This window comes from Podarcis bocagei (genome assembly GCF_964188305.1).
Source record: "Podarcis bocagei genome assembly, chromosome: Z".
NCBI lineage: Eukaryota > Metazoa > Chordata > Lepidosauria > Squamata > Lacertidae > Podarcis > Podarcis bocagei.
Window position 1 is genome coordinate 26,168,049 of NC_138140.1, and position 11,983 is coordinate 26,180,031.

At 45.7% G+C, this 11,983-nt stretch overlaps 1 protein-coding gene and 1 long non-coding RNA gene across 2 annotated transcripts in view; both read left to right on the forward strand.

Annotated features, from left to right (window-relative positions):
* Positions 1 to 1,354, forward strand: part of LOC308578785 (neuronal migration protein doublecortin-like) — an 81,975-nt gene extending 80,621 nt beyond the window's left edge. The window contains exon 4 of the mRNA XM_081179351.1: positions 867 to 1,354. Within this exon, the coding sequence (XP_081035477.1) occupies positions 867 to 1,076 (210 nt within the window). The 3' untranslated portion in view covers positions 1,077 to 1,354. The remainder of the gene's footprint in view (positions 1 to 866) is intronic.
* Positions 1,355 to 1,719: 365 nt separating this feature from the next.
* On the forward strand, positions 1,720 to 11,260 carry LOC308578828. The gene is made up of 3 exons (XR_014004149.1): positions 1,720 to 1,976; positions 8,404 to 8,497; positions 11,219 to 11,260. It is a non-coding gene; the product is annotated as an uncharacterized lncRNA (long non-coding RNA).
* The last annotated feature ends 723 nt before the right edge of the window (positions 11,261 to 11,983 follow it).

Sequence of the window (11,983 nt, forward strand, 5' to 3'; positions counted from 1 at the left end):
GGGGGGACCCAGTGAGGCTTACTAATATAAGTGGAAGACACTGCTCTCTGGTTTATAATCTAAAGGTCATAATTTAAACATAAAGGGGATTGGGAGGGAAGAGGTGCAAAGCCAACTCAGGGACTAGTTCTTAGTTACAGAGCTCTTGCAAGAACCAGATGGAACAGAACACAGCAGAAGGAGAGAAGGGCCCAAAGGTTGCTAGTCTCTTTTTGCTGAGGGGGAAATCCTGTTGCCACTACCATTTTGCATTGTGCAAGGTGCAGTCCCTCCAAATGTTCCTATTTTTCAGGGGTGTCCCTGATTTAGAGAAGCTGTCCCAGTTTCTGATTTGATCCTGAAATGTCCTGCTTTTCCTTAGGACGTCCATATTTTCATTAGATAAATTTTGAAGGCTGTGGTTGGATGTCCCTATTTTCACTGGAGAAATGTTAGAAGGTATGGAGTTATCCAACCCCCAAGCCATCTGAAGGCAATCCTGTATAGGGAAGGTTTTTAAAAATGTTTAATGTCTTATTATATTATTATATATGTTGGAAGCTGCCCAGATAGGCTGGGGCAACCCAGTAAGATGGGTGGGGGATAAATAGTAAAATTATCATTATGGAATGGGATGTCCCTATTTTCATCAGAAAAAAATGTTGTAAGGTATTAAGGTGCCTGGTCGTTGTCTTCTTCTTTACAAAAAACCAATAGTTTATCCTTGTTTTTCTGAGAATATATGACGTTAAGCAGCAGGCTTTTGGGAAATGAAGAAATAGCAATGGAGAGAAGGGGTAAAAGTTGCTTTATGCTTGCATGAAGACTGTTCTGTAAGTGTGTGGTATGAATTAAAACTACAATGAATGACTTTGTTCTCTCAATAGGTGACCTGTCTCCACGATTTCTTCGGTGACGATGATGTGTTTATTGCCTGTGGTCCAGAGAAATTCCGCTATGCACAGGATGACTTTTCTCTGGATGAAAATGGTAATATCAATCACACTGTTGTTGTACTATCAATAAATTTGTGTGTTGTAGGAGGCAGGGGTAAAATCTTTTTATACCTTTATCAGCTTGAAGTTGGATTGCCATAGGGCTTTTTATTTTAGATGTGTGGGCATGAATGCATGTACCAGTAAATACTAAGGGTGTGTGTCACTTCTGTGACAAGGTAAACCAAGGTGATTTGGGGAACACTCCTATTTCTGAGTTGGATCGTGCAGTTAACAAGGCATTTTGAGGTGTAGCAGGCACTCCCTAAGCTAAGAGTGACCCTGGCAGTTGAAAAAAGTGCACAACCAAAACCCACCTGGAACAAAGGATGGTATTCAACCAAATAATTATGGCAGTAGAACTCGTTTTGCTTGAACAGAGGGACTTCTCCCCCCCCCCCTTCCATAGCACCCTACACAAATCTGCTTCAGAGGGTTGAGGGAAACCGCATAATAGATTTAGGTGAACGTGTGGCTGGAGGAGAAGGGGAGAAGATTATGTTGCACAAGGATAAATCCTTGCCCTGATGGGATCTTCCCCTTGGTGCTGCATTGAATACAATGCTGAGTGGGGATTTGAGCCATGGTCTCCTATGTCCTAGTTCAACACCCTAAGTACCCCTACACTGGTTCTCATTCAATGTGGTAGCCATCCTGTAGCTTCCCAGTGCTGGCAAAGATAAACCACTCCTCAGAATTCATTCATTTTTTAAAAACTACGACATTTTTCAGAATATTGACTGTCATGAACAGGCAACCTTTGGAAATGATTTTCGTTCACTCAGAGATTCAGTTCAGTGGTTGGATGGCTTTTGAGAGCTCACAGATTCCTCAAGGAACAAAGCGTGCCAGCTGATATGTTTGGTCTTTTGGGTGTCCATCTGTCATATTCTCTCTCTCTCTGAACATAATCAGCCTTTCCTGATGAGTTTTTGTTGCCATTGCTGACAGACCTGTATGGTGATTCAGGAGCAGGAATACTTCAGCACCCACTTACAGCCAGTAAGTTGCTTGAAAGATAAGTACCATTCTTCTTTCCTTAATTCAGCTGCAAACCCACAGTTTCTACCCACAATGATAGATTTGTGAGTTCCAGAAGCCTTCAGTTGTGTTTTCCTAGACATAGAAGTAGAAACAGGGTAGCCACCTGACCTAACGTATGGAGGACAGTTCTTTATTTCCACAAAGTGGTTTATAGGGTGGGGAAAGGCCACTGTAAGCCACACCAGGAGACATTGTGAGACTCACCAGGAGGTGATCTGACCATGACACAGGGTCTGCTTTATAGTCCCCCACCTTCAGACCACCTTCTCCCTGCCTGCTTGAGAAAATGAAATCCAGAGTGTGCTAGCTACATATACTGCTCTGATGAAATATTGGGATGTTCCCATGATTGTCCTGAGCTACTCCAAACAATATGGCATTGGTGTGAATGTTGACATCTCCCAAGACAAACAGTCATCCTTAGTAAATTATTTTATTCAGTTTTGAAAAACATAAAATGAACATAGAACAATGTAGACAAAGTACATTAAAGCAATGTTCATATCGCAAAATATCGCAGAATATCAGAGGAAGTATGCAGTGAGTCAGAATTTAAGAGAATTTAGAGTGTGTGTCCAATATAATGGGAGCCAGTGTGGTGTAGTGGTTAAGAGCAGTGGATTTGTAATCTGGTGAACCGGGTTTGCATCCCCGCACCTCCACATGCAGCTGCTGGGTGACCTTGGGCTAGTCACACTTCTCTGAAGTCTCTCAGCCTCACTCACCTCACAGAGTGTTTGTTGTGGGGGAGGAAGGGAAAGGAGATTGTTAGCCGCTTTGAGACTCCTTAGGGTATTGATAAAGCAGGATATCAAATCCAAACTCTTCTTATAAGCAGAAGTTCTTAGGCAGAATTTTGGCTATTTAGATATACCCTCCACAGTCTAACCTGACACATTGAAGGTTGTAGTAAATGTCCGTCCTTATTTTATTTAATTATTTCATTTCATAAAATTTATATACTGCTTGATTTTAAACAAATAAACTCAAAGCAGTTTACAGAAAGTGATTCTTATCCTTGTTATAAGAAATAAAAGGCCGGAATGTTGCATCAAATTTCTCTTTTTTTAGTTATTCCTCAAACCACATGATTCTGGTAAGCTAATCTTTCTGACAATGCCATATTTTGTCCAGACAGCCTCTTAATAGAAAGTCCAGCCAAATTCCAGTGACTGGCTACCTCCAATTGTGCTGCTGCCAGCAGAAGAACCACCAGATCAGGTTGGCTTAGCTGAGGGTCATCAGGAGATCAAATAATTAAAAGCTCTAGTGCTGGATCTGTTAGGATAATACTGCCTGTGATATCTGATTTTTGTGTGCAAATACTGCCACCCAGAAGTAACACTAACAGTCTTGATGTCTTTATCACCATGCCTGAGATCACCTCCATCACTTGTACAAGAAGGCTGTTGAGCATGAGGAGCATTAACTGATCCCATGGCAATAAATAGGCATCTGAAAGTATCCCCAAAGACTGCGCTGTCACAGTTGTAACCTTATTGGGTTCTACAAAAAAGAAACCCAGGCACCGCTCATTTATCTGGCAGAGTGCTGACGAGATTGCAAAATATTGCAACCAGATACATAGGCTCACACTGTTTGTTGCAAATTATTTTTTTATGCTTTGTTAATGTATTTCCCCACCTTCTGAACAGGGCTCAGGCACTGCACGCTGCGCCTTCAAATACAGCAGTCAGCATAGCTGCTATGCGCTGAGGTATCTGTGCAGCTTCCAGGTCTTTGGCCTCTCTTGCTCTTCTCTTTCAATGGTTTTGTTTTACAATCTCACACAAAAGCAGAGCTTCAAGTGTGTGTTTGGGAGGCTTCTTTTGCTGCTGAGAATCTTACTCTCAAGTGAGAATCACAAGGCTGTGAAGCACTTACATCTTCAGGGCTGTAAAATACGTCAGGTCAAGTGCTGTGTTGTAAACAAGAAGAGTCATTTGGCAGAGCTGAGGCTGGGAGAGACACAACACTGATTATCTTTGCCCAGCTTGCAACCTCAGTCTCTCCTTGTGCCAATGACCACCACCCCCAGATGCCCCCAAAGAGAGCTGGCGCATATTCCTCACGTCACCAAGGAAGATTCTTAACAGCATAAGCTAAACCTGGCATACACAGGGGTAAGGAACATGTGTTCCTCAATGCATTGTTGGACTCCAGCTCTTATAAGCCCTTACCAGCAGGGCCAATGGGAGTCCAACAAAATCTGGAGGGATACTGGTCTCTGATTCCTGGTATAGACAGTAGCCATAGATCTGTCAGCTGTACTGGTCCCCTGTTGTTTTCCGGAATCAATTTAAGGTGCTTGCTTTGATGTCTGAAGCCCCAAACATCTTAGGACCAGAGTGGTTAAATAATCACAGTCCCTCCAAGTGTCCCTATTTTCCAGGCACTGTCCCAGATTTACAGAAGCCATCCCAGTTTCTGATTTGATCCTGGAATGTCCCAGTTTTCCTTAGGACACCCCTATTTTGATTGGAGAAATGTTGGAGTGTATGGAGTTATATGACCCCTGAGCCAAGGAGATAAGTTACTATACTACACAACCTTTAGAAGACATCTGAAGGCAGCCCTGTATAGGAAAGTTTTTTAATATTCAATGTTTTTATATATGCTGGAAGCCTCCCAGAGTGGCTGGGGCAACCCAGTTAGATGAATGGTGTATGATGATGATGATGATGATGATGATGATGATGATAGAACAGGACATCCCTATTTTCATCAAAGAAATGTTGGAGGGTACATAATCAATCCCAGTTCCAAGGGAACTCCGGGAATTGCAGCTCTGTTGGGGGAACAGGCCCCCACTAAGAACTCTCAGCACCCTTAGCAACTTGGGTACAGGAAACCTTAAGAACTGCCTGGTTCCTAATATCCCTGCCTGATCACTGAGATCTTCTGGAAAGTCACTCTTAGCAATTCCTCATGCCTTGGAAACTCAGCTAAAGGAGCTGTATGTTGTGCATTGTGGACCCAGTTTTGTGGAACTCCCTCCCAGATGAGATGAGACATGCCCCCTTCCTGTTAAAGCTCTGGTGTTTGATGAAAACTTGTCTATTTTGGCATGTGTTTTAGGTAATCTTTTCTTACTGCATTCCTTTTCTAACATCATTGTATGCTGCTTAGAAACTACAGAATATAAATGTTTGATATAAGTAAGTAAGTAAGTAAGTAAACACACACCAATGAGATCTGAGGGCATTTTGCATTTTTGAAACTCAGCCTTTCAGCAATATGGCAGTATCACTGGAGTGTCACACGGACGTTAAAGCAGGGCAAATAAATTAACAGGAATTTATGGAGTGCTCTTTCTTCCCCAGTTGGTATATTCTTTCATCTCCTGGTTGTTATTATTAGATGCAAATGAATCCCACAAGCCTTAGCAAAGAACAACCAGAATCTTCAGGTTTGGACTAGTTTCAGACCAACTGGGTTTCCTGTGACCTCCAGTATGACCCATATATCAACCCAGACTTGATGGAAAACTAAGCCAGAAGCATTTCAGACACAGACTGCCCTTTGACTATCCAATTGTCCAGGAGTCATGGGTTGAGTTAACTCTGAATGAAGCTTACAGTAATCTTCCCTGTCCCGCAGTTGAGTCATTTCTGGCTAACAGCATATGATTTAATTCTGAATATGCCTTTATATCCAAACCCCATAAAAAACCTGACATTAAAACTAGTGTGTGCCAGAGTATTGTATCTGGAGGACTTAGATCTATTCTTCTATATCTGTTTATTCAATGTATGATACTTTTCCTTTAAAGGCTCTGAAAGTATTTTATCCTGTTCTACCAGATTTCATTAAGTACTAGCAAACTCATACCCAGTATTGCTCAGGAATTCTATGAAAAAGAAAAATCAATGAAGTTGTGAAATCAGTGGTTAAAATCAGTATACTTTTGAAAGGTTCAGTCCACCATTTTGATTCAAAATGGCATCCAACTGTCTTCTGAAAATAATAAAAGTCTCAGGAGCCGTCTTGAAAAAGTTGGTTATGACATCTCAATATATGTCTAAGTGCATAACAGGCAGAGAACTTTCCAAAATACCTAACAGGTATTTATTACTTTCCCTCCTACTTCCAAAGAGCTGGATCATCCTCACAACAACCCTGTGAGGTAGTTTAGGCTAAGAGATACCGACCTTTAATTATCAGGGTTTCTTTTTGTTTTTTTGTTTGCAGTTCTAGAGATGGGGTATTTTACTGCTCAAAGCTTTCCAATTAGTGACTCAATGCCAGAACTCAGAGCCATACCCCTTTAAAATCTAGTAGTTCTAACCCTTACAGAGACTCAGAGTAAACCTTTTCATGTTTAAGAGAGTTTGAAGGCTTCTCCCCTGGTGTGTTTTTTATATTAAGTCTGCCTCTTAGCTGCCAGATGTTCAAAAAACACCTTGTAGGCCCTTTGTAGGTGGTGGTGGAAGAAATGACTCACATCTCATAAACTGAATCAACAGGTGTGGATTCTACTATCACCTTTGTGATGAGAGCATCATTCTCCCTCACTGCATTCTCAACCTTTACTACACCTCTGGATCTCATGTTACCATTATATACCTGGCATTTCTGTTTAGGCCACCCTCTGACTTGTATCCAAGGTGGCACAAATGAGAGACAGTGTGATGCCGTGGTCAGATACCACTAGGACCAGGACCTGGGTGACCAGGGTCGCAAATCCCCACTCAGTCACGAAGCCAATAGGTGACATTGGGCCAGTTACTGCCCCTCACCTACCTCACAGGCTTGTTGTGGGAATTAAATGTGGAGTGGGGGGGGGGACAGACTACTGAGCTCCTTTGAGAAAAAGGTGGTATATAAATGCAGTGAGTAAACAAAATATAAAGTGGGGGTTCAAACAATCATCTAGTTGGTCGCTGTGAGGACAGAATGCTGGGTGAGGTGGCCTGACCTAGCAAGCCTTGTGCTATTTTCTGGATCTTGAATAGTTGGAAAGGCAGGTCTTTCCATTCTCTTCCTCATCCTGCATCCAGGGCCAGCCTGCCCATAAGGCAAGCTAAAGCAATTGCATCAGTTTGGCAGGTTGGAGAAAAAAAGGAGAGGCAGCAGATCATGGCCTATGAGGACCTCCGCCACTTCCTGCGCCATCACCCCTGACTCCTCTGCCCTCCCAGTGCCGAATCCTCCTCCACTGCCACCTTCCCCCCCTCCCCACTGCTGCTGCTGACTCCCTCCCCCCCTCCACACGGCCTCTTTTTGGTCCCCTTTTTCTTATAATTGGGGAGGCAGAGGAGTCCGTGGGACAGGGGATGAGTCAGTGGCAGCAGATGGCAGAGAAGGAGTTTTAAATATTAAATGGCTTTAACTATCTTCATATATGTAAATGTTTTATTTTTTCCCTATATTGTTATACTACACCTCAAGAGCAATTTAGGACTGGTGACGTTGCTATCATCTCCTTGATCAAAATGCTCAGGTAGCTCTTGAGATGTATAATGAAATCAAGAAAGCACCCAAAAGAAGAAGCATTCTTGTACAGTGGTTGTACAGTGGGGTTGCGGTGCTCATCTTGCTTCAGGCCAAGGGAGCTGGCATTTGTCCGCATGACAGCTTTCTGGGTCACGTGGCCAGCATGACTAAACTGCTACTGGCGCATGAAGAACCGTGACAAGTGCCAGAGCACACGGAAACACCATTCACCTTCCCGCCACAGCGGTACCTATTTATCTATTTGCACTGGTATGCTTTCAAACTGCTAGGTGTGCAGGACCTGGGATCAAGCAAAGGGAGCTCACCCCATCGGGTGGATTCTAACCGCTGACCTTCTGATCCACAAGCCCAAGAGGCTCAGTGGTTTAGAGCACAGTACCACTTGCTCCTTTGCAGCAGACTAGTTGGGAAATGGATAGTAGAAGTTTTGGGGTTCTTTTGCTTGAGGAGTCTTTCCACTCTCTCCTGAAAACTTTCTGCATAGCTTCTAATGTCCTTCAAGGCCAAAGTACAGTGGTACCTCAGGTTACAGATGCTTCAGGTTACAGATTCCACTAACCCAGAAATAGTACTTCGGGTTAAGAACTTTGCTTCAGGATGAGAACAAAAATCATGTGGCAGTGGCACGGCGGCAGCAGGAGGCCCCATTAGCTAAAGTGGTACCTCAGGTTAAGAACAGTTTCCGGTTAAGAATGGACTTCCAGAACGAATTAAGTTCTTAACCCGAGGTACCACTGTAATAACTTTAGAGTTCAATAACTTTAGAAAAGGGTCTCTTGTAAGGAAATTACCGCAGTCACTGCCGTGGTTGCAATGGGTGACTTCAACTACCCTCACATACACTGGTTACATATGTGTTCCAGCAGTGCTGTTTTTCTAGAAAAAGAGGTGCTGGAGCTCACCAGAAACTTCTCCCTTGTTCCCTTAGAATGGCAATGGCACTCACCTGAGAGGTATCGGAGCTGAGCTCCAGTGAGCACTCTCTGGGGAAAAAAGCCCTGTGTTCCAGTCATGGCAAAGAGGTAAGATGCCTAGGTCTTCAGGTAGGACAGAAACAGGAGAACTGAAACCCTGGAGAACTGCTGGAGGGTGTAGAGAGTTTAGCCAGGGATAGCCAGCATGCCCAATGATCAGGGATGATGAGAGCTGCAGTCCAACATCATGTAGAGGTCCCCACATTCTCTACCCATGGCTTAGGCAGGATTGAACTAGAGGGGCCATTAGTCTTGTTCAGTATAACACAGCTTCCTGTCTTTCTATCTGGCTCAGTAGTGAGATTTAGTCAGAGCCAAGATGTGCTATTTCTGAAGTCAAATGAGAAAGGTTTGATGGTGCTCCTGTAAAAGTGGGCATGTTCTTTGCATTTCATAAAAGGGAAACAGAATAATGCAGAGACTGGTGGCTTCCAATGGCATCTGTTAGCATTCAGTACCTTTGAAAAGCAGGTACCAGTTTTTCTGGAATCCTCATAAATTAAATCAGCCACAGAACCCGGATAGGGTTGCATATTCCCTCAGTACTAATTCTGAGCAACCTTCACGTATCTCCAGCCACATCTGCTTCTCATGTGATTTCCAGCATAATTGCAAGGCATTTTTTTAAAAAAAAGCCCTGTGGGCTTCTTTTTGCCTTTTCTTTGTGGCATGACCAGCACTAAATTTAGCCGCATGATACATTCCTAGCAAAACAAAGCCCCTTCATTGCATTGGAACAGACAGAAATACCAAGGTCTGCAGCTCCTGATGCAAATGTAGTGGGAATGCTGAGCACCCTTGCAAGTAGGGCAGTGTGGTCCAATGCGCAGGACAAGGGCCACATGCAGCCCTTGAGGCCTTTTTTTGTGGCCTTCTGCAACATTTGATGCCCTGCTCCCAGCTCTCATACTGCCTTCCCAAAGTGAGGTGCTGGGCTTTGGGAAGGAGGAAGGAGGGTTCTGAGAGGGTCCTTAAGACCTCTTGCCTCCTTCCCAAAGACTCTATTCCACAATACAACGTTCTGAGAGGTGATATGATAGCCGGCTTCAAATATTTGAAGGGCTGTCACATGGATGATGGAACAAGTCCACTCACCTTTTCTAGGAAATGGAGCCAAGACTTTAACTGTCCAAGCTGCAGGAACAGCCTTATTTTCAAAATGTTTATTTTCCATCAATCCATGCTCAGGTTTCTTGGTTAAAAAGGCTTTGGAAGGATGGCATAGACTTAACCTCCCAGCTCCTGACAAGCACAACCTATAACTTTTGACATTGTAAAGCAGATTTGGAAAAAGCTGCCGGCTATTTGCTGGTCCTGCTTTGAGTATAGGCTAAGGTTACCAGACATCCCCGTTTCCCGGGGACAGTCCCTGGATTTACAAATCAGTCCCCTGACAAAATCCATCTATATAGTAGGAAGTTGAAAAGTGTCCCCGGATTCATTGAAAAAAATCTGGTAACCTTAGGATAGGCTCTTCAGGGCAGCATATTCTGTGGCATTCTTTGGAGCACTAAGAGTGGGGGAATGTGTCTATGAGCAAAACAGACCGGGCCAGGCGAGACAGAGTAGTCTGGAGCTATGTGATATTGCTGTTACCCAGGGGTCAGGAAACTTTTTTATCAGGGAGCCGGTCCACAGTCCCTCAGACCTTGTGGGGGGCCGGACTATATTTTGAAAAATATAAATACCCTGCAAACCGGTCCCACAGATGCCTCCGGACTTGGAGGAGGAATGCACTCTGCACGTGCTCAGGAGCGTGCCTTGGCAGTGCCCGTTCACCGGGGTTGTTGACGGGCAGCAGCAGCTCCATTGGCCCATAACCACGGAGCTCCCAGTTGGCGTGCACCACGTGCTGCTGCCTGTCATCCGAGGCCAGGTCAGCGGGCAGGCCACGCACGTGGAGCACTGGGCAGGCGGTGTGCAGCTCGCCCTCCAGCTGCTCCAGCACGGCCACCGAGTGCACCACCAGCAGCAGCCAGGAGCCAGGCGCACCAAGCTCTGGCTGAAGCCCCGTGACACGCCCGTCACAATGCCCATGGCACAGCCCAGACCCACCGCCTGCCAACCAGCCTCTCCATCCATGGCTACACCGGTTTTACCTCAGCTCACGGGCGACAAGGCTTTGGATTGGCTGCAGGAACTTCCTGCAGCCAATCTGAAGCTGCGGCAATGTCACTGCCCACCCAGATGCTGTGCCAGTGATGCGGAAGTCAGTCCCTGCACAGCGAGGCATCTACAGCGCACGGGGACTGACCAAGCGGGTGGCAGTGTTCGCAGGCTGGATTTATGAGCCTGGGGGGCTGCATCCGGCCCCCGAGCCATAGTTTGCCGACCTCTGCTCTTACCCCATCCTCCTTGTCCATTAACATCCAGGCATCCAAAACAGACCAGCTAGCCAAGGGTGCTGCCATCTGCCTCCCTACATTTGGGAGTGCTGGCCCATGCCCTGTTAAGGACGATAGGTGATTTCTGCAGCTGTGCCCCCGATGTTCAAGGCCCCCTTTTCATTCATGAAGATGGATCTCCCCCGGTCAGGCATGAATTCTTTAGTCTAGGGTCTTGCGTAAGGCAGTTGCCAAGTGCGGCCTGCAAGCGCAACAGTTTGTCACGCATTCATTCAGAATTGGGGCAGCCACTATTGCCTGGAGCTTGGGTGCCTCAGCTGAGGACATAAAGACCATGGGCAGATGGCAGTTGGAGGCCTACAAGAGGTATATACGTGGTCAGAAACAATAACTTACACACTACTCTATCCTAATTTCATTCCAGGGTCGTCTAGCAAGAACATTTGGATATGCGGGCACAGTAATGCGCATTGGGCACAGATGCACTCCGTCACCACTGGCTTGGGAGCTGCACTCAGCCTCCCAATGGGATGCATTGGCTGGGCCACCACGGCATGAAATGGCAAGAGTTTATGCACTTGATCATGGCGAGAATCGAGTCACAAGGGCTCCCGTACACCTTCATCATCCATTTGGGGGGAAACGATTTGGGCCAACGCAAGGGAATTGACTTAACATGGGCTATAATCAAAGACTTGCAGATGCTGCACAACTTGTACTCCACCATATGCCTTGGCTGGTCCAATATGCTTGAGTGGCATCAATGGCGCAACCCTGACCCAGTGGGAATCAACTGTGCAATTAAAGGTAAAGGGACCCCTGACCATTAGGTCCAGTCGTGGCCAACTCTGGGGTTGCGGCGCTCATCTTGCTTTATTGGCCAAGGGAGCTGGCGTACAGCTTCTGGGCCATGTGGCCAGCATGACTAAGCCACTTCTGGAGAACCAGAGCAGCGCACGGAAACGCCGTTTACCTTCCCGCCGGAGCGGTACCTATTTATCTACTTGCACTTTGACGTGCTTTCAAACTGCTAGGTTGGCAGGAGCAGGGACCGAGTAACGGGAGCTCACCCCGTCGCGGGGATTCGAACCACCGACCTTCTGATCAGCAAGTCCTAGGCTCTGTGGTTTAACCCACAGCGCCACCCGCATCCCTAACTGTGCAATTAGGTGCCGCATATTGCAGTGGG